Source organism: Poecilia latipinna, unplaced genomic scaffold (assembly GCF_001443285.1).
Source record: "Poecilia latipinna isolate Pla-1442-1.1 unplaced genomic scaffold, P_latipinna-1.0 Scaffold947, whole genome shotgun sequence".
NCBI classification, from domain to species: Eukaryota; Metazoa; Chordata; class Actinopteri; order Cyprinodontiformes; family Poeciliidae; genus Poecilia; species Poecilia latipinna.
The window spans coordinates 186,634-209,390 of NW_015113563.1; the positions used below are offsets into that span (position 1 = coordinate 186,634).

At 37.7% G+C, this 22,757-nt stretch overlaps 2 protein-coding genes across 2 annotated transcripts; one reads left to right on the forward strand and one right to left on the reverse strand.

Moving 5' to 3' along the window:
- Window positions 1–216: 216 nt before the first annotated feature.
- LOC106957903 (anthrax toxin receptor 2-like) lies at window positions 217–13,748 on the reverse strand. Its single transcript, XM_015049451.1, has 17 exons — window positions 13,413–13,748; window positions 12,271–12,342; window positions 11,691–11,762; window positions 11,474–11,555; window positions 10,600–10,704; window positions 10,171–10,239; window positions 8,775–8,855; window positions 8,619–8,679; window positions 5,865–5,960; window positions 5,145–5,214; window positions 4,106–4,184; window positions 3,840–3,935; window positions 2,731–2,781; window positions 1,851–1,946; window positions 1,598–1,771; window positions 1,404–1,484; window positions 217–859 (listed from the first exon to the last, which is right to left on the reverse strand). Exons 1-17 carry the CDS (start codon window positions 13,538–13,540, stop codon window positions 821–823), a joined length of 1,452 nt encoding a protein of 483 aa, XP_014904937.1. The 5' UTR covers window positions 13,541–13,748; the 3' UTR covers window positions 217–820.
- Window positions 13,749–16,665: 2,917 nt separating this feature from the next.
- paqr3b (progestin and adipoQ receptor family member IIIb) lies at window positions 16,666–22,044 on the forward strand. Its single transcript, XM_015049452.1, has 7 exons — window positions 16,666–16,877; window positions 17,159–17,404; window positions 17,759–17,921; window positions 19,252–19,407; window positions 19,494–19,691; window positions 19,770–19,860; window positions 20,677–22,044. Exons 2-7 carry the CDS (start codon window positions 17,208–17,210, stop codon window positions 20,817–20,819), a joined length of 948 nt encoding a protein of 315 aa, XP_014904938.1. The 5' UTR covers window positions 16,666–16,877; window positions 17,159–17,207; the 3' UTR covers window positions 20,820–22,044.
- Window positions 22,045–22,757: the final 713 nt, after the last annotated feature.

Here is a 22,757-nt window from a genome sequence, read left to right on the forward strand (position 1 = left end):
TTGGACAGTAAAGTCATGTGATCACTATTATCTGCAATGTGCGATGTGGCTCCATGTAAAACTACATTATGAAAGTGACAGCAGCATCATGCGAACAAAATGCACCTGAGTGTGTGTCCCTGTGCTGTGTATCATAGTATTCTGTGACTCCAGCTCATACGAGTCATCGTATTCTTTCTAATCATGTCGTATTTTGTATCAGAAGCTTAAAAAGTGTTTTTTTTTTTGTTTCACGATGAGCTTGTTGCAGGTTGGCTGGCTCTGTGATGGTAAGCTTTTACAACACCAGTTCATGTATTATGTTAAAAACAAGTATTTGTTTAGAGTGAAGTAAAAACTGTATGTGTGTGTATGTGTGTGTGTGTATAGAGATGATCCAGCCCCTCTTATCCCGCTTGTAGATTTGTGCGAGAGAACCTTTAATATCCAGCTTTGGGTGAAAGTGATGATGCATTTTTCATGGTTTTTTTTAAAAGGCACAACGTCTGTGTGTCATTTTGTTATATATTTTTTTAAAGATTCTTGTGCATCTTTTATGTTATCAGGGGGTACTTGTACGAAAGATTTTTTTTTTTTTGTTGTGAAAGAGACATTTTCTCTTTTGAATAAACAGAATATCAGTATTTGGTTTCTTTGTTTTTCCTTAGACACACAAACACTTTTACATACACATTTTGTTGCAACACCGTCCGTTTTAACTATCAAGACGTTTATTTACAACGCACAGAAATTTAGACATTAACTTCTGGAAGTAGGTGTTGGAGATCTTTGGTGAAAAAATTAAATAAAATCTAGACTAGAGAGTGAAAGTTGATCCACTTCAGCGAGAACGAACTCTGGTGAAGTTGATGCAGCGCCCCTAAAAGACAACAGAAAGGTGGATAGTGTTGATGAACATGACCAAGAATAAGTCTTAAAAAGCACAAATGATTTATCTGAATGTGGTTGTGGAAGCAATTTGACAACTTTAAAACCTAAATTAGGCTTTCAAATAAAGTCATGATACATATTTGCTAAATTACTTATCTTTTCTATTTTATGATTTACTTGTGTATATCATCTGGTTCCCTTAATATCTCAAATTTAGGCAGAAGAACTCCACAAAATAAAAAAAAACAAAAACAAGTAATTACCCAAACGCTACAAGCAAACAACCAATTCCAACCATCAAATACTGCTAATTACAGTAAGCTAAGTGCAGACAGCTGTTATTTATCCATCTGGGTGATAATAACTAAGATTAACGCTAAATACGTTTTATCAAATTAAATATGTTTATTAATTTTAAAAGAAAATGGATATGTGAAAACCTGTTCTGGAAAACATAAAAGTAATCTATAATTTATAATGATCAGATTCATTTGTATTTGGTTTTGTGGTGAAGTATCGGATCTGTTCCTTGCCTTGTCCTGAGGTGTTGGCCTCATGATTGCCACTCTGTCGTACTGCCTTCCCAGTAAAGCCAGCAGCGCATCAATACGCCCCTGAAGAAGAGGACATCAACGTGTGATTTTTGCATGAAGAAAATTTGCATTAAATTGCCTAAATGTCATTTATTTCAGAGACCGTATGGATAAGTTGGATCCTATGATCTCACCTTGATGGGAGTGTACCATTTGGTTTGGGTCGGGGAGTGGTAAACAGGTGGAGGTCTTGGCGGGGGCCGAGGAATGATGGGTTCCTCCACTTCCTCTGGTATAGTGACCGTAGCATTTTTGGCTTTTTCCAGTCGCGACCCTTCCTCTGTGGATCCCATCTGGCCCCATCTCACCTACAGGAAGTGGGCACACACAAACTTTACAAAAATAAATCCTGAAAAGGTTCTCCAGCTCACACTCTAAAATGTTCACCTCCATGCGTCTGATTCCTCCAGGACCTCTGCCTCCGTAATACGAAGCATCTACTGTAGGCCACTTGTGTTTAGGCAGAGGATCCTCTTCTGGTTCCTGAGTGAAAAAAACATCAAAATATACTTTACAATAAAATTAGGGAGTAAAATAAATATACACAAGATTACGCCTTCAAATTTGGATGTCTACATTCACTATTTTTTTTTTTTTTTAATCTAATATGATCTAATCCAGGGCTGCACAGTGGCACAGTTGGTAGAGCTGTTGCCTTGCAGCAAGAAGGTTCTGGGTTTGATTCCCAGTCCCGGTCTTTCTGCATGTAGTTTGCATGTTCTCCCTGTGCATGTGTGGGTTTTCTCCGGGTTCTCCGGTTTCCTCCCACAGTCCAAAAACATGTCAGGTTAATTGGCCTCTCCAAATTGCCCCTAGGTGTGAGTGTGTGTATGCATGGTTGTTTGTCTCTGTGTTGCCCTGCGACAGACCGGCGACCTGTTCAGGGTGTACCCCGCCTCTCGCCCGGAATGTTAGCTGGAGAGGCACCAACAACCCTCCCGACCCACTAAGGGACAAATGTGTAAAGAAAATGGATGGATGGATGATCTAATCCAAGTCAATAGACACTAATTGCAACTGTGACATGTTAGTCAGGCTAGAAGTTAATCTCCACCATGACAGAAATATAAGGGATTCAGTTTTCTCACTAGAGCTCAACAAATGAACTCTGCCAAAGCATTTCTCTGTCAGCCTCCCAAGCTCCACCGACGCTCCTTCTGTGTTCACCCAAAATTAGATCTTCTCTCAATCACCTCTGCCAAGATGGCAGCGTGAGTTATACCGCCCAAAAACATGGAGGTTCTTCAGAAAAGACTTTTTTACTTACAAAAACAGGAGGTGGTGGAGGAGGACGAGAGGGAGGTGGGTCCCTGATGACCTGTGTGAAAACAATATCAAACATTTTAAACAGTGGTAAAAAAAATAAATAAATGAGAATTACAAATGTCAACCTTCAGCATCCTTGTTACATGTAGTTATAAAATACTTCTTATGAAAAGAAATTAAAAGTAGTAAGAAGGGGGGGGGGGAGGAACACCCAGTTAATGGTGTTTACCAATATTTCCATTAGTAGTTGGTAATCAGAATTTATGGGCTTCAAATCAAATAAATCCACCAGAATAATCCAGACTAATTTTAGCTTTATGGGACACTGGATTTCTAAGAATTAGATTTTCTTTTTTTATTATTTTTAATACTAATTGTATATTGTCTGTCTGAGACTGCTTGAAAATGCTACGTTATATATATTTAGCAATATATTATTATCTGTATGTCATGTAATTATAGGCACACTTTTGTTTTTGTGTGTGCTCCATTAGTCACCAAGTGAAACCCTAAATCCAATATGACTTCTGTAAAGCACAGTAACGTCTGTTTACCTTGTTTATATTTGCTTGTCAGACGTTTTATCTCAGTCACAAACATGTAAAACCTTTAAACCGACTTAGAAACAGAAAGAAACTTGGGTTGGCCACCTTTGTTTTCAGTGACAATTCCTCCTTCACAAGTGACTCTGGCGCCATCTCTGACCGTATGAAGGAGGTTTCTCACCCAGTTTCCAATATGGCTGCCTCATTTGTAGAATTTAGTCATTTGTCCAGTCTTAGGCAGTAATTAGCACTTTTGAAAGCATGTACCTCAGTACATTAGTCATACATATAGTACTACTTAAGTGTGGCTAAGTAGTGCTATATGCTTGTTAGGGAGCAGGCTGATAAATAAGCTTTCTTAGTTGTAGCTTAAGTAGCTACACTGGCTGACAGTTCCAAGAGAATTTACTTTGCTTTTTGAGCAAACCAACGTCTAACTCTATTTGGTTATCTGAGATGTGACTTAAAGGAAACACAGGGTGTTGTGTGGTTGGTTGGCATTTTACAAAAAAAACAAAAACCTGATAAACAAAAGAATATGGAAATAAAAGAAAGATAAACTTACCACAGTGCAGCAGAGAGGCCAGAACCACCAGAATAAACCAAGAGCCAGTAACAGCAACAAAGCCAGCAGCAGCCACAGCACCCAGATCCCATCTGACTGCAGCAAACAAGGCACAAAATGTGTGATCCCCATTAACTGTGCAAATATAATTATGTATGTATAAAACATAAAATAAAAAGTGCTGCCTACACTCTCTCTCAGATTTACTCCTGCACCAACAGAAAGGTTGTTTTATTTAGCACAACAGAGTTTAAATTGATACCCACGCATGAGGTGGCATATATGGCGACGGGAGCGGAGATGTACGACTGTCCATTGTTCAGGCTAATCAGCACTTCAACTGATCTATAATCAACAAACAGAGGCACTGAAAAAATCATCAGAAGAAGACGACACATTACTCCAACAGCATCTCCCAGGAAAACATCCGTTGTTATAAAATAAACTGCCGAGTCCTGAGTGAGAAGGCAAAAGTACCGAGGTACCCAGATATCAAATTAGGTTACACTTGGAGATAAGGCCTCGAGGGAAACAAAACAAAAATAAAAAGCTTTTTTTGTAATTATGCTTGGACTAGATTTTCTTATTCACTGCTGTAGATTATGCAGAAATGTGGATGATCTGATCTGAGATTTCAGATCTGAGATTTCCAAAGATTTCTGCCGTTTGTAGAGATTTTTTTCCCCCCGACCGTATGGATTTATTTGAGGTCCATATGGTCAAATTGACTTTGGCTCATTAAATCCCAGAGATATCCAGGCCACACTCCCTTTGCTTTATCCAAATCCTGGAGGCAGCTTTACACAAACACTATACTGGTTTCTCTTTTAACACACTCAGAAGCATTTCATAAAAAAACCCCCAAAGAAAAACAAACAAAACAAAACATTTCTAAAAGTTATAATTAAGGATTCCAAGGAATATATGAGTAACAAAACAGCCAATGTACACACAACTGCCTTTACAATAAGAAGTCAATTAGAGTGCAAAAGAAATGTGAAATGATTTCCTTTCACTTGGATCACGTGACCCAGATTTTGTTCAATTCATTCATACAAGGCAGACGTTCGCTGATCCAAAGAAGACAGGAAATGGCTGCGAGGTAATACTTAATCAACCTGATAATATATCCAGCAATTATTAAAAAGTTTAAAATTATAGGTACATGACAAACCCACTTTACTGTGCAATTATAGTCTGAAAAAAGTTTTTGTATTTTACTGTCACAATCTAAACAATCTTTGATTGTAAGGCAACTGCTCTTATGTACAGCTCATTAATAGTTGCATTAGTTTGCAGACTTACTGTCCAACCTCATACAGACGAGGAGCTGGACACAGCAGGTAGCCATCTTGGACAACTGTCGGCTTCTCATCTGAGAGGAAAAACACAGAAACAGAATAAATCCAAAAAAACAGGGCACGTTGTACAAAGCTGGAGATATTGTACACCAATGGCATGCAGTGTTTGTTGCTTTGACATTTAACTTTAGAGGTAAAATCATTTTAAAAAGTTAAGCATCTTTGTTAGATTTTCTGTTTAAGTTGATTTTTTTTTTAATAGAAACCACTTGGGGAAGTTGGGAGTTAAGTAAACACTTTCCCTGCATCCTACAGCAGCTCAACAGGAATCACATGCTGCGTGCACTCGTCCTCTCAGTGACACTGACCTCAGCGCAGCTCATGCCATCGATCTGCTAATAGACTAATGGGCAGAGAGCATCTCTTCCCTCCCTCTGCTCTGCCTCATAATGTCTCCTCTGTTCTCGCGCCACAACTGATAAAAGGCAGCTACTGTTTGTTTCTCACTGCCATGACTCCCGATTTTCCATTGCAGCTCAGATATCTGCACACTGTTCCAAGTGGCACTTGATAGTTTTTCCCCCCGTGAGCGATGTGGCGCCATGTCGATGTTCCATGAAGCATTGGCGCAAACAGATTCCCTCGGATAGATTACAGCAGTAGCAGCAAGTAGCAGTTTCTAAAACCATGAACGGGTATGAGATGTCGTGAGCGTGTCATTTACGATAAGTCACTTGATTGGCAGTGAGAGAGCAGAGAAGGTTGTCGATCCTCTTGGTTCCGCTAAATCCGGTCCCCTTTAAAACTACGTTGAAAGACTCTGGAAGATAACAAAACGGGAATGACAAGAACACTTATTGAGTGACTTTTCAACACACTTCAAGACTTTAAATAGTGTGTGTCAGCTTTTATTATCAAAATATCAAATCTGTCTGATCTTGAATTTCAGTAAATTCATTTTGTGGAGGGAACAAAATCTAAAACTAAGTGGCATTTGTGTAGCAGGCCCACAGCATCACAGATTCTCCACCATACATTTCCACGTTTACATCCTTTTTTTTGGACCAGATGCAGCTTCATTGTTTGAAGAGCTGAACAGAAACACCAGTTCCAGTTAAAGTCCCAATAAAGTTTACAAAACTCTATATTTTTTTTAAAACCACATAGCTAAAAACATTTGGTCAGATTCATATTTTGTCTGATCATGCAAAAAAAAAACAAAAAAAACAAAAAAAAACACAGAGAGTAGCATGAAAGAAAAAAAACATAAAATAATGAAAGAGAACATAATAAAAAGTATTTGCTTATTTTCAACCTCTTAGCCTCCAAATAGCCAAGCTATAAATGTGAATTACAGAGTAGCTCCAAATCTCATGTTCAGATCTGCTGAGAATATAAATTAATTTTTTCATTAACTTAAATTTAATTAATAGGACCTGATGTAACATATGCCACCATCAGATGGCAGCTCAAGCTGCATTTGTGACTTTTATACAACGCCAAATAAAACGGACTTGATTGGAGAATCGCTGGCAATAATAAATGCTTTTTCAGCCATCTGGAAGTTTCTTCAACCTGCCATTCTTCCACTTTTAACACACTTTAATCTTCACAGTTGTAGTTATTCTAGGAATTTCATGGCAGATCTTCGATTTCTGAGGCGGATGGAGAGGAAAACATCAAAGTGGATCAAAACAATGAGCACTTCAAGCAGGTTTTCTCCTAACTTTTACCTTCTAGTTCATCCAAAATATTCTAAACTGAATTAAAGTCTGCAAAGGCTTGTCGGCTTTAAACCGTCACATCAAATTTCTGTCGTTCTGAAAAATAATCTCTGAAGTTTGTCATCTGAAATGTTCTTATTCAGTGCAAGATAGGATGCCCCCTATGTTTATCTGTAGGTGGAGTTTTCCTCTTCCTCATGGCATCATTTAGTTATACATAAACAACTACATGCTCACATTTCTACAGAGCCCCATAAGTCATAAGAAAATATCAGAAGATGTATGACGTTATGATTTGGGGTTGGGACCAAATGTGAGTAATAGACAATTAAAAAAAATCTAATTTTTATGAGAGAAAAATATGAAAATGCATATATAAATATTCAAACCCTTTTCTATTTGAGTCAAAACTGAGCGCATGAACTTCCACTGATTACCCTCGACATACTGCAACTTGATTGGGGTCCTCCTGTGGTAAATTCAGCTGACTGAATATAATTTATAATTGAGTAAGCCATTTTATTATAAAGTCTCCGTAGACTTCTAAAACTGGATCGTGCAAATCTGGGCGAGGAAGAAGGGAATCAGTCAGAGACGACCAAGAGCCATAATGTTTATCAGGTGGAGATCTGATGTTCCCCAAGTAGATCTGAAGCTTTCCCCAATGCATTCCAACAATCAGGCCTGTAATTTGTCTTCCAACACGACGACGAACCAAAACACACAGCCGAGATAACGAAAGGAGAAGTTTCAGGAGCAAACTGTGAAGGTCTTTGCATGTCCCAGTCAGAGTTTAAATCAAACATATCTGGACAGATAAGAGTAGAAAACAACCCTTCAGTAAAATATTAAGCCAAGCAGAGGAGAAACCAGTCAATGCTAACGTGACTAAATCAACTCTCGTGTTTGGTCTGTGGTCAGGGAACGGCCTCTTCAGATGTTCAGTGACCTGCAGCGTTTGGAATGACACTCAATGGCCAAAAGCAAAGAACAGTTTTGATTACACAAGTCTGCCTCAGCAACACATTGCCAAGTTGAATTCGCAAAACACACCAGCAAGGTAGCCTCACCCTATCCAACTTCTGCAACAGTTTTGAGGACATTATGTAGATGAAATAAGTTTTCTCCAAAGGATTTGTTTTATCGTTTAGGTCTGGAGTCACTGGAGACCAAAACATCTTAAAATGTTTCCCAAATGAATCTTTTAGAAATGTAAGACACTCCCAGGCTAAATCATCCAGTAAAAAAAAATTACAAATATATCTAAAAATGTATAAAGCAATGAACTAATTAATCACATGGTGAATTAATATGAGCTCAATAATTTCCATTCTGGTGATTAATATTTTTTTAAAGGGAAATTTTGTTTACACAGACATGATTATCCATTTTATTTCTGGTTTCTGTTGGATGTGGGTTTTTTTATGTTTTATTTGTTGTGTTTGGTTGTGCTTTATTTTGGTTATTTAAAATATCTTCCAGTTTCAATCTGAATGGTTCTTTACAAAGTTAAAGTTTATTGGTTTTAGAGAGGGCGAGCTGGCATTATTATTAACATACCACTTGGAAAAGGTCTTAAAACAACAATGCAATCGATTATCACAATCATTTTTGTGAGAATATATTGTCCAGGAAAATTTGTTATCATGACAGAACTATAAATAGCAAAAACAAAAAGGTCACTCCACATACCGACACAGTCTTTAACAATTATTTGACTTTTTGGGACAACCTTACAGACAAAACAAACCTACCGTTCACACAGACGCTGGACGGCTCTATTGTGAACACGTCGCTGCACGACTGTTTCAGGACCTGCAAAGCACAAAGATGATACCAGACAAGACTGACGTGCCGTTTGCATCACTTTGTGCAGATTTTCCGGATCGGATTTTACAACACAGACTTACCTTGTTGACAACGTCTTTGAGGGCATGAAATCCAGAAAGAACCGGAAACACTTGTTCTGTGCCGTCTGCTATCTCTGCAAGCTGTGACCAAAGTAGAAAATGTTTTTAATACAATTCAAGTTTATTTGTATAGCACGTTTAAGAAACGAGGTAGTTAAAAGTGCTTTATATCATACACTGGTTGAACTACAGGGAGCCATGGTAAGGGTTAGGGTTACGGGTTATGTGCTCTATATCTTCCTGTTTTTAGTGAGAACGCCAACAGCAGCATTCAGAACTGAGAAGACACTGTTGCAGTAATCAATGAGACTGAAGATAAATGAATTGTTTGAGTTTCTTTGGAGAGGAAAGCTAGTTAGATAGACATAGAGCGTTGAAGGGGGCCAAGTGGATGGCATTTCTGAAGAAAAAAGCACCTGCTGAAAGTTGACTGTCGGGATTTTAAGTCCAAAGGTAATTTGAAGTGAAGCTCTGCAAGTTCATCCTGTCGCCTTTCAGGGAGGTCTGCGCCCTGTGATAACACGATGCTCTTTGCTTCAGCAACATTTAAGGAGGGCAAGTCTGTTCCTAGGAGATGAAAGCTCCGGCCAGCTGTCTGCAGCCTCCAGCTAATGATCGCAAAGCAGGAAGTTTCTCTGGCATTATATCATTAGAGAGTGATTTAATTACTTCCTCTGTAGGCCAGTGAGAGCTGTGGGTCTGAAACTGGGCAGAAGATCGCTTGCACTGAAGACTTCAAAGGACATTTAGGGAGAGGAGCATCTTAGCATCATATTTGATATTATTTTTCCACACATACTGATAGCACCATTGATGCTGACACAACTCTAAGATACACAGCAAGATGCAATAATGCCGTATATCATTTCTCCAATGTAATTACAGTGTTTTCCTTTGCCTTCCAAATCTCATTAGGAGTAATGAGGCACTGCAGACTGTGGAAAAGACCACATGTCACAGCAGAGAAGTGATTCTCAATCACTGTGGGGTTTTAATGTATGTGGCTTTATTCCCCCGATGGTTCTTACAGTCAACAAAGGATATTCCTGTTTGTCCTGCTCAGACATGAGGATGCATTCTTAAAACTGCACATTGGCTTCTCTCAGACTAGTCAAAATCTCATAAACCCGGATCTCCAAACACCTGCCAGCTGCTTACTTTTCATATCCCGGAAGGGTTCGGTTGACCTCAGACTAAACAAGAGTGTCAAGGAGGGTTAGTGGGACAGAAACAACATTATAAATTATGGGTTTTCTTTGAGTCCCTCTTACAGTCTAACATAGAATTACCCAGACCGAAAGGCAAATAAAAAGTCATTATTTAAACAAGCTGCTTCTCTCTCACGGTTCTAGGCACACATGTGAATGAATAGTAAAAGAAGAGAGGTACTTCCTACCTGTTTGTGATCAAAGTCCATGACCCCGACACAGTACACTCTGGCTCCAAATCCTCTGGCTTTGTCCGCCTGGGAATCACAACACAGGAAGGGGAATTCTGCTTCAAACAACACAGTTTACGAGATCAGAGCAGATGAATGTTACTACAAAAAAAAATGGTAATTAGGGCAAAGTAATTCAAATTAAACCCTTAGTTCAGGCAGAAGTCAGCACTGACAAAAGCCTTAAAAATAAACAATTTTTGGTCAAATTAGATTAAGTTATTTTCCAGCTATGTTCCTCATTGGTTTATACATAAATATAGTCCAGCTGGAAAAAAAAATGAAGTGGGGATTATTTCAAACCTTCCCCACACCCACATCCTCTACTAGACTTATTTTCAGTAGCTTGTGTTTCTGTGTGTGTGTGTGTGTGTGTGTGTGTTTTACCTCCTTCACACTCATTTCATACAGGTAGATGTCCAACTTGCCATCGGTCAGAACAATGATGATACTGGATGACAGTGAAGTTTGAGTCTTCATCTGTTCTGACACCTGACAGGCGAAATATTTCATTCATTTATCTGAATCATTAAGTTCAAGTTGTTCAGACGCCAGGCAATATTACCTGGTTCACAAAAACTGTCACGAGTTAAAAGCTGAGAACCAAACAAGAAGCTCTTGCTCCAAAATGAACACTTTGAAGCTCAGACTTGTCATGTATGATCTGAAGAAATGTTTTTACAGTCTGTAAACACAAAAACTGAGCGGTTCAGCCATAAAAATAAGAAATATGTTCAGGAGAGTCTAGGCTTTCAAAGCTAGAAACACTGAACTAACTCTGCACAAACCAAATCTTTGTCACAGAAGTAAACGGAACAGTGTTGGGGCATCTTCCTCCCATTTCTTTAACTTAACTCAATAGGAACCTTGAACACCATTGGATATACTTGTATAGGTCAATAAACCAAATCACATATCCAAACCCTTTTGATAATAGATATAGTGGACCCAACTATATCAAGCTTTTTGGAAATGCCTGGCCAAATCCCAACCTCAACCCTACTGTGGACTGCGCTCAAACGCCAGATCTGTTCCAGGAAAACAATTATTTTAATTGAACTCCACTACTTCTGCCATCAAGAGGTGATAAATATCCAGACAGAATTATCGCAGGAGCTAATGAAGGGCTATAAAAAGTGAGTGGTTGAGGTGCAACTTGCTGTGGAACACACCAACTAAAATAGATAGCATTGTTGAGGTTATATGCATTCCTACGACCAAACAACAAAATAGTTTTATGAGATTATGATTAACAGCTTACCGCTTTTAAGCCTTCGTGCATGTATGTTTCACCAGAAGGTTTGATTTGTTTCAGCGTGTTTAGACCCTCCTCTATTTTAGACCTGTTGGAGAAAATCACAAAACAATATAGGTTTGAGAAAAATGTACATTTCTGTGCATTGTTTTTAGTTAGAAAATAAAAGATGCATTGTAAAACAGAGCAAAAAAACGAATAAAAAAAATAGGTGAAAACATACCTGTCTCCTGTTAGAGGGAGTATTACATACGCTTTGGATGAGAAGACGATGTAGGAGACCCTCATCCTGGGGCTGAAGCACATCACATTACCAAGCATTATCAAACACTGAATGTGTTGAACGTTTCCCGAAAGCTAGAGCTAAAAATTAACTTCTACTCATTCTGCTGCTTTTGCTTTTTAATATCTTTTAAGTGGGGTAGTGGCTGCAGAGGTCAGAACGAAATTTAACATCTGTTGCATGCTAAAGTCCAGTTTTCCCCACCCTGCTATTAGAACTAAAGATACCACACACCATTACCCAGAGGAGTTCTTGAGCAGTTGTTGGCTTTGTGTGATGTCTGCAACCTCAAATAGCCGTGCCCTACTTCTCTTTACCCTCTTTTGTTGGACTGTATTTAAAGACTAGCCACTACTTAAATAGTTTTGGTTTGCTGCGTGTTAATGTCTGTTTCTGAATGCGTGACTTGTAAAAGTTTGGGGTTTTTTTTAATCTGCAGGAGAAGGATATTTGTTTCTCCCTCGATAGTAAAAAAACAAAACAAAAGAGGAATAATGTGTAAAACCTTTATTTGGATTACCTGACAAACTTGCTGGTGAGTTGCTCCACAAAGCCATAGATCTCGTTCCAGTGTTTAGAAACACTGCCTGACCTATAAAAACAGAAAAAAAAAACAAAAAAAAAACACACAAACACTTTAAACGTTGAACATTGTGTAACAAACCTGAATTTATTTTGGATTTTATGTGACAGATCAACAGCTGGCCACAAGACATTTTGGGTGCACATGGTTGGTGTTTTGTCCATGCAAAATGGTATGAGTGCAAGAAAATTATCTTTGCACAACACATTGAAAGCACAACACGGTTTGAAGAAAGTTGAATACAAGCAAATCTTGACAGAAACCCTGTCAACAGAAGAAAAAAAGATTGAGACTGGGGTGGAAGTTCACTTTCCTTCAGGACAAAAACCCTGACAACAATTTATGAGTTAGAACGGCCCAGTCAAAGTTCAACTGCAAACGTGATGCAAGATTTCACATGAGCAGAAAACTATTTACTAACACTCTCCATAACAATCGAGGTTTAGCTGGCTTGCAAATAGTCTCTGGAAGTGCAAAACTGGTGGAGGTATATCCCAAAAATATAGCGGTTTGCCTCATGGGGGCTGAATACAAATGCCACACTTTTCAGTTTTTTATTTACAATTTAAAAATATAGGTTTCCTTTCACTTTACAAGTATGGACTGCAATATAAAAATTCAAATAAAACACTTTGGGGTTTGTGGTTTTAATAACAATAAAAAAAAAGTAACTTTGTAAGCCAACATAGATTTCTATAATACTTTGTAGAGACCCATAACTTGACAGAAAAAGCAGGTTTTAATACAGTTAAAACTAAACCAGGAGAATTAAGAGCAGCTGACTTGTGATGCCTGCATAAGTCAGAGATTAGAGCAGCAGTTATGTTTTATTTGTAAAGTAAAAATATACAAATATTGCAAAAAATATTAAGACATTATGAAAAATAATATATAATGAAAATGAATAAACTAAGCCAGAGTCAGGGATGTTTAACATAAGACCAGGAGTGTTTTGTATTTGGTGGGACAAGGGAAGCCAAACACAGCCATACATGGACAAAACTGAGATAAAGGCAGCCTCTCCTGTGGAAACGAACACCATTTCAATTAACAGCATACGGTAAGCCACCATAACTCACCTGTCCAAAACAAAATAAATATCAAACGCTCCATCGCAGGACGCGCCTTCCTCGGGGAGCGTTGAACTCATGGAGCAAATGCGCAGAACCAGCAGCAGGATTTGGCACCGCGTCCAGATCCGATCCATGGTCCATGCGTTACATATCAGCACCCGGTTGATTCAAGGGAGGATTAAAGAAACGAGCCACTACTGTTAGTATGGCTTCTGGCCGGCTGCTCACATGTTGAATCAGTGCTGTTTTGACTATGCATGTGTGCGCAGAGGCAAAGTCAGCAAAGAACTGAGAGGGGCAGGGCGCGCAGCTGCAGGCACCACCGTCAAATCTCCCACGATGAAAACAAAGAACTTCCTGCCTGCCGACTTCCTGTCAGGATTTAAGAACCTCACTATTACGCTGACCAATTCAGGTTTTTATTTAAAAGACAAGATCACCAGTAAACTCGTTTTTAAAACATAAAAATAATAACCCAAACATTTGTTGATCCTTGTTTAAGTTGTGACTTCGTTGAAAGTAAAAAGTTCATTTTCAAAATATTTTTTTTGGAATAAGTATAATACAGATAGAGGATAGTAAACATATATTATGCGAGGCACAATTCGTGGTCTATATCGCTCATTTATTCAGTGTCTTACTTTTACTGATACCTGCGACATTGCAAATTTAGAAAAGTCAATTTAAGTACGTTTCTTTCAGTGGACAATAATCCAAAATTTGGAATTAATTGAGTTTTTTCAACCAGTGGTGCCTCCGAAATTAAAATAAATACAACAAAATCATTTTTACAGTTTATTTCTTCACCATTTAAAATAACAAATTAGTCGTCCCAGTTGTTTGTTTATTTCAATCATTTACATTTTAAACATGCTGATATTTAAACAAACGTTTAAAATGAAAAGGAGCAGGTGGAAGAAAAAAAATATATAGACCCCTTCTTTCAAGGTCACCATAAGCAACAAAACATCAATAAACTATCCATATACAGTACATCTTTCATCACAAAACAGGATAATAATAATAATAATAATAATAATAATAATAATAATAATAATAATAATAATAATAAAGCAAACAAGATATATTTTTGTAATTCTACAACGCTCTCCTGAGTCAATATTGATAGAATATATCTTCTTGTTTTCTTTAAAAAAATATATATAAAAAATTATCTACTCTCTTTAGTTTCTTTACACAGAGTGTTCCAGAAATAGAGATAGGCTACAACATACCATTTGTTTATTTCTGACTTTTTTTTTTTTTTTTTTTAATAATGTGAAATCTGTTAGAACAAATTATTAACACTGGGATTGCTAGGAAAACATGGGCATATTTGGTATGGACTTTTATTTTGAAGATACATCGTTCTCTTCCTGTGCCTTCTACAAGATCAGCTGACTAAATATATAACAATGCCACAGTAGAAAAACACAGAGATAACCAACATGTGACATGTGAAAATAAATAATTAAAAAATCTTTATGAGACTTTAGCTTCTTGTCTTATTTAGTTTAAGAAGCTAAATAATGTCCCACTGACTTTAAGAATCAACCAAACATGTCACTTTATGTGAGATCAACCCAGAGGCTTATTAAAATTTTTATGCTCTACAACTTTGACAGGCCTGTAAATCAACTACACAATGTGTTTTTATCCAAAATGTTTAAACAAGTGCATCATTATTGTGTTAATCCACTGCAGAAGGAACTGTAACTGAACATGCTCTTCAGACATCCTTGGTGTGTCCGTATGCTTAAAGCTTATCCAAAATGTGATTTCCCAAATGGTGAATTACAGTGATCACCATGTCACGAGTCAGGGGTTGCGCCATCAACATATTGATTAACTCATAATTTATTTGTCTTTCAAGTCCTTCTGGAGCAAGAAGACCAATTTCTTTTCACAAAGCTGAACTTTATCAGACCTCATCAGGGTGAGATGTTGGCTTCATTCCTGTCTGTCCTTTGGTGATGCAGCAGCCCTGTAATTACATATTTCATTGTGGAACGTGCAAGGATGCAATGTGGATTCCAAGTTGGTTTTCAGCTCAGCAAACCATTTGAATGAAGTCATGACAGCAAACGCCTCATATAATAACACAGCATAATGAATCCCCCTCCCTCAAAATGGATGATGTGATCTCTGTTGTATTTGTTTGGGTGTGGTTGGACCTTCTTTTATTTTAAATTTCAAAACAAAAGGCTAAAAATCTATTTTATTATTTGCAAACTAGAAAAGCAGAAACAGGATGAGTTCCTGCTGACAATTACCCTGCTGATTGAGGAATAGTAAGCAAATGAGCGGTTAATAGTACAAAGAATGAAGGAATGCTTGCTGCCACATTTGAATACCCAGAAAGAAATATTGTGACCACAGTTAATCCCTGCAGTCTATCACAGTATAAAAAAACGAAACTGTCTCTATGGTCATAAGCCTTGCCTATTAAATAAACAAACAAAGGAAGACTTATAGCCTCATGAGGTCAGAAAACAAGCTGTGTTTTAATTACACTGTCGTCAAATGCATAACTGGGATTTTTTATAATAGCAACCCTCAAGAGGTATACTGGTGTTTAATTTTTAGCCTATAGAAAATAAATTAAGATTAAATAAATATTCTCAAAAAGACATAAATACCTGCAATTTACTTTAAAGGCTGTAAAGAAACACAAAACATGGTTTACCACTTCTTGTTGCAAGGTTCCGGGAAAAGGTTGCTCCAATTATGTTGTTTTTAACATATAATTGGATTTGTGGGTCCGTGTGCGAACGGATATTAGTACATGTAATTATTTATTCACATAACTCACAACATCAACTGCCAACTCAAGACACTTTACTGGGCAGACAGGTCCAACATAAATCCATATGTACAGATTCTAGTAGTACAAAATAAATTTAGGTTAATTCAAGCGATTCCAGTACAGTCCAATTATGTGATCAGATTTAGACCAAATTACAAACTGTTCAATTAAATTAAAGATAAACCACAAAGCTGTTTGCTCACAGTTGTAATAAATCTGCAATAGTTTTGATAAAACAGTTTCTATAGGAATTTTGTGTATATGTGGGTGTGTTTATATGTGTGTGTGTCTATATATATATATATATATATATATATATATATATAATTATTATTATTTAAATTATGACAGGTGCCAGATAGAAACATTCCATTCAAATTCAACTTACAGTAATATAATGCATTTTTCTATTTTTAACGTTTAATAAATGGCTCCAGAGGCAATGTTGTACTCTCACCCGTAGGTGGCAGTAACGCATAGCTTCCATATTTCCTATCAAAACAAACAGGTTTGATGCTGCTGAAAGGTTCTACACTCATACTATACGTTAGCTTATTAAAATGTGTACATTTATCAAAATGTGATTCTTTTTTACCACCGCGTCAAGCCAACAGCCGTCCGGATATGGCTGAAATACCTGTTCGAGGACAGTGGGACTGATAATGGTGAGCTTCCGGTTATTTTTATACAAGTTTTTCAACCTGTTAGCATTAGCATCTTAGGTTTAGCCTGCTGGGAGACCTCAACAAACCAGTTTAGCAGAAAAGAAGAAGAAAAAAAAAACTGAACATGCTTGCTTCGCTGGTTTCAGAACTTATTGTCAGAATTTGAAGGTCTAGTTCATCCGCAATTTTTCTTTTGTTGGAATTATTGCTTAGTTTTTCCTATTTGTTTACACGTCGCTAGATTTTCGATCGTTGCGTTTCCCTGTTTATTTACTCCGCAGCCTTAACGTCTCCAGCTTCCTCTGCTGTGTCCGTGGAGCCCAGAACAAGATGCTGCTGAAGATGCCGAAGAAGCTGCTGAAAACTGCCCACTACATAGAGCTGGGCAGCTACCAGCACTGGCCGGTGCTGCTGCCGCACAGGATTCGGTTGTACACCTACGAACAAATCCCTCTCTTCCTCAAAGAAAACCCCTACATCACAGACGGCTACAGGGCACACCTGACCTCCAAACTCTGTCTGAAGAGGTGAGAAGTATGATAGGCTCTACATGAATTTATATCACAAAGAACTCACCTAAAGTTTTTTTTTCCTGAGCTCAGCAGTCGTTAAAACAGGTGAAATCCGATTAAATAGACCATTATTTATCATTTGCACAGCCCTACATGACATATTATAAGTCCTCAAAAAAACAATTTGATATGTTTTCTTAATCGACTCAAATGCTAATATATATATATATATATATATATATCCTTGTTTATTCAAATGTGCAGGAAATGAAACAGGCGCACATTTTATTTAATAAACATAACATGTAAAGTAACCTTTTGAGATATTCTACATGGTTCTTACGGTTTCCTGCTTTCTTTTCCCTACAGTATATTTATTCTATCCAATGAGACTGTGAATATCTGGAGCCACCTTCTGGGTTTTCTCCTTTTTTTCTCTCTTGGGGTCAATGACCTCTCCTCAGTTCTACCAGCCGCTGGAGCAAACAGAGAAGACTACGTCATCTATGCTATAGGACTCTTCTGCTTCCAGGTAACAGCTGCTGTAGTCTGCTGCTTGTTGATTTTTTTTTTTTTTTTCAGAGGATTTTCTTTGTTTGTCCATCAGTAGTGGTGAGCTGATTGCTTCCTTCATTGTTTGGTTTAACAAACTGATTCATGTAGGGTTACTTTTCCTGCTGCAGGTTCAGTCAGCTGCACCCTCTCAGGTGTGTATCGACAGTGGAGTCACAGTGGATTAAAAACATGTACACAACCCTGTTAAAAGTCAACTAAATTAGGTCGTTTAGGAACTTTTTCATCTCTAATGTGACATGTGCAGTTCAGCTGAAATATAAACGTATAAAAAAGCCGTTACCAAGTTGCATAGTTGTGCACACCCTCAAATTAATACCCGGTTGGAACATCTTTTGAAGTCATTTCAGTAAGCAGTGGGTGTGTTCTGCACCTTACAAACATCTGCTTTGTTCTTTGTATGTCTGGATTTGGCAGCATGAGACTCTCAGAATAATAACTTTGAGCAAAACACCACTGTGTAAAGGCAGCATGTTATTTTCACCACAGTACATAATGAAGCAAGTGTTTTTATTTAACTGAGAACCATTAGAGATCAACCAATACACGTTTTTGAAGGTGGATAATGATTATCTTGACATCAGATGCTGAAATGTGTTGCCAATTTTTTTTAATAGTATTACACAAGCCTAAATTTAAATAAAAAGGTAAGTAACAATAAAAACAAACTTTATCAAAAAATTTTTGATGTACTTTATGTAGCAACATGAGGCCTTTATAGTGCAAGTGACCTTCCTGAGAAAATTTGCGAACAGCAACAGAACAAAAAACACATTTTTGTAAAAAGAAATGTGGAAAAAAAATTATTCATATTGCGGCTAAAATAATCCCAAAACCTGGTGAAAGGATGTGTTATATTCATCTGGAGCAAAACCAACAATATGCATCACCATGGTAGGGCGATCTCACCAAGAGATCACCCTACCATTGTTAAACACAGTGGTGTCGGTATCATTTAACAGGTGTGTGTAGATGAATAGTAGTTCATCTCAGTGAAGTTGGCATAAATAACTGTTAGCTGTGTGTTTTTGTCAGTTTGTGTAGAAACCAGCAATTAAATCAACAACCTCTGACTTAAACCAGTGGCTTCGACTGGTTTTGTTTACATGTTACGTATTGCATAGTTACTGCTCTGTGTATTTTGTGTTTGTCTTGAAATGATAAATTTACGTGTTGTAGATGAAGAGACTTGTGATTACGATACCAAAAGTAATCTAGTTACTGGAACTAGCTCTGCAGCTCGTTTATTGCTCTCTACATAAATTAAAGTTGAGCTGTTTCCCCTCCAGGTCTGCATGCTGTGTTCAGTGGGATACCACCTGTTCTCATGCCACCGCCTGGAAAAGACGTGCCGCCGCTGGCTGGCGCTGGACTACGCCGGCATTTCCATCGGGATCCTGGGCTGCTACGTTCCTGGGATCTTCTACGCTTTCTACTGTAATGCTGTGAGTGAAGACGTTTAGCAGCTGCTTCTCAACAAATATCTTTGCCTACTGAAGACTTCGACTGTGCCTCATCTCCCCCCCTCCAGTTTTGGCGACAGGTCTACCTGCTGACGGTGCTCTCCTTGATCCTGGCCATCTTCTGCGCTCAGGTTCACCCTCGTTACCTCAGCAACGACTGGAAAATGATCAGGATGACAATCTTCTGCTGCGTGGCGGGCGTCGGTGTGATTCCTGCCTGCCACTGGATCTGGCTGAGTGAAGGGTTCGCATCGGAGATTGTGCAGGTGCGGAAGGAAAGTCGGCGTCGTAAGAAATCGAGATGAAAACCAAAAATAAAATCTTGCAATCCATTTATTTTGCAGCTGTTTCTGCCTCGTGTGATTGTAATGTACCTGATAGCTGGGTCTGCGTTCCTGTTCTATGCCACCAAAATTCCTGAGCGATATTTTCCTGGTGAGATTTTATTTTGTCTTTCATTCGTCTCTCTGTGCTGTGATTTCCAAGATCTGATGAAAAAGCCATTCAGCCTTGAAATTACCTGCATCTGAATTTCCCAAGTATCACTAACTGAGACTTATTATCTCAATAGCACCTAAAAAGCGAACCCAAGATTGTGTCTGATTTTTAAAAAAATCTTTCCAATAACATCATCAGTGGCTGTGATCTATTAAAGCAATCTGCTGAGTGTCTGGAGAATACTTTCACTGTAAATTGGTGCAATGTGAACTGAATAAAGTCCTTGTGTTTCAGTGGGAAATACCAACTTAAATTTAAGTTCTAGAACAGATGAGACTTTATGCCATTCATTTATGTCTAAGAAGCAAGAAACATTATTTGATTTTAAAGCATTATAGTTTTTCTGCAACCTGCGGCTCTTTGAAACTTTCGTAGTGGCTGTTTATAACTTTTACACAAAGCAATAAAGAACCAACCAATGTTTTTGGAAATATTTTTAAGAACAAATACAGCTTTAAGGATGGGTTTGTTTTTTTCAATTTTGTGATGGAATAATTGCAATTTTCCACAAAGGATTGACTAAAAGAATCAGTAATATATTTTACTTTTTTTTTTTTTTTTTTTCCATTTTTGACATTTGTTTGGAAACTGTTTTCAGAATCAGCTTTATAGAGCATACTTGTGTGCCCATGCAAAAAATGTTGATTTCAATATTACAGTACACAGACTTGATTATACACAAATAAACTTTAGAGGAAATAAAATAATATATATATTTTATATATATTTCTCTTTTTTTTCCTTCCCCTCCAGGTCAGGTGAACTACATCGGCGCCAGCCACCAGCTGTGGCACGTACTGGTGGTGGTGATGTTTTACTGGTGGCACCAGACGGCTGTAAACATCATGGACTTCAGACACAGCCGGCCCTGTCTCAGCCGGACCGGCGGCAGATAAGTGAACCTCACATTACATTAAAACAACCTTCAGTTGTTGCCTTCGCCTTTTCTTGCTGTGAGTGCGAGACGCCTGTTGATGCTGAGTGGTAGACATTGACCAATATTAAAAGCTCTTAGAGTTTTATGACTGTGGCATTGCAAAGTAAGTGATGGCACCTTCTGTTTTCACAGCAGCGAACATAAAATTGACTATTAGATCAATGCATGGAGCTGAAATGTTTGAACTTTGATGTTTTTAAGTGACATCATATTTTGCATTTGATTAGATTTTGTCTGTTTTTTGTGCAGAAGTATTTACAGAGTGGATTATTTGAATCAAATGTAACTGCCTGCATGAATTCTGCCTTCTTTTGCCTGCATTTTTTAACTCTTATGTACTTCTTATGTTTTTATAAGAACTTTGGGAGGAAAAATAGAAATATTGGTTTGACATCTGAACAGAATTTTTTTTTATCTCTATCTTTGCCATTCACATACACAATATTTTACCTCTAAACCTTATTTTATGTCTAATTTAACTGCAGTTGTCCCGTTCTGGTCTGAATCAACTGGAGCTATTTTTTTTGTGAATTGATAACAAAGACTGTGACATTTCACACAACTCATTCCATATTCTAAATGAGACCTTTCTCTGGTGAAGATGTTAAAAAAATAATGACATCGTTCCAGACTGTTCTACTATTTTGCTTCCATTTCTAAAAAATAAAAAGGCCTCAATTCCCATGGGTTAAAGATTTTCAGCTAAACTGCTGAAATACCCATAAAGTGCCAGTAGGTGGCGATAACATTAACAATATGTGAGAGTATCTGTTTCAATTTAAGTATTAAAGTTTTTACCTATTCGCTTGTTGTGAGAAACTTGCGATCACAAATGTCTGCTCCTAGTGAGAGCAGAAATTAATTTTATCAGTGAAGCATGGATGCACATGTCCTCTTCAAATGTCAAAAATGTGGGGATTTTTTTTTTTTTTTTCTTTTGTTGTGAGTCTCGTATTTTCCCTGTGGAAAAACAAATTATGTGTGACGGCATTATATCTGAAAGCATTGTTTTAGTTGCTGTTCTTGTTTTTATTCTTAGTCCTACCTCCTTAGGCTAAATCATGAGCAACAGAATCAATCACAGAGCAGAACGATCACCGATAATCAAACCAGACTGATGCTGTAATTTTTGCTTAACGTTTTTTTTTTTTTTTTTTCTTTTCACAATTCAGCTGTAACCTAATGAACACAACAATCACTCTAAGGCAGTGATTCTTAACCTGGGTTCGATCGAACCCCAGGGGTTCGGTGAGTCGGTCTCAGGGGTTCGGCGGAGCCTCTGCCGCGGAGGTAAAGACACACTTGTGTAAAGTCGTGATGACGCGCCGCTTTGCCATCACTTACTGCAGAGGATCACGTTACATTGCTTAGCCAATCAGTGCTGCGGAGGAGCACTGATTGGCTCGTTCCTGGACAGTCAGCTCAACTTTGCTGAAAACACTGACTATATTTTGAAGAACTATTCTCAAAGACTTTACTTTTTAAGAAGACTTGGTGATCTTGGGGTGACCCAACTACACTCTAGTTGGGTCACCCCAATATCTTGAATTTGGGGGGGAAAAAAATCATATTTTATTTATCACTACAGAAGGGTTCAGTGAATTTGCATATGAAACTGGTGGGTTTGGTACCTCAAAAAAGGTTAAGAACCACTGCTCTAAGGTAATCACTTAAACATGACATTACGTGACTAACTCGGTCTATAAGCAGGGCATGATGATGAGAGTCTATTTTTTTTTTTATTTTCCTCTACTGCCAAGTATATATTGATGTAATATCCTCTGGATTGTGTGTGCATGGAGGAATGTACAATATTGATCTTTAATAGCAACTGTACTTCAAAAATTTAATTTTGATTGCATGTTTGCACTTTCAGTGCAGTTCAATTATTTTTATG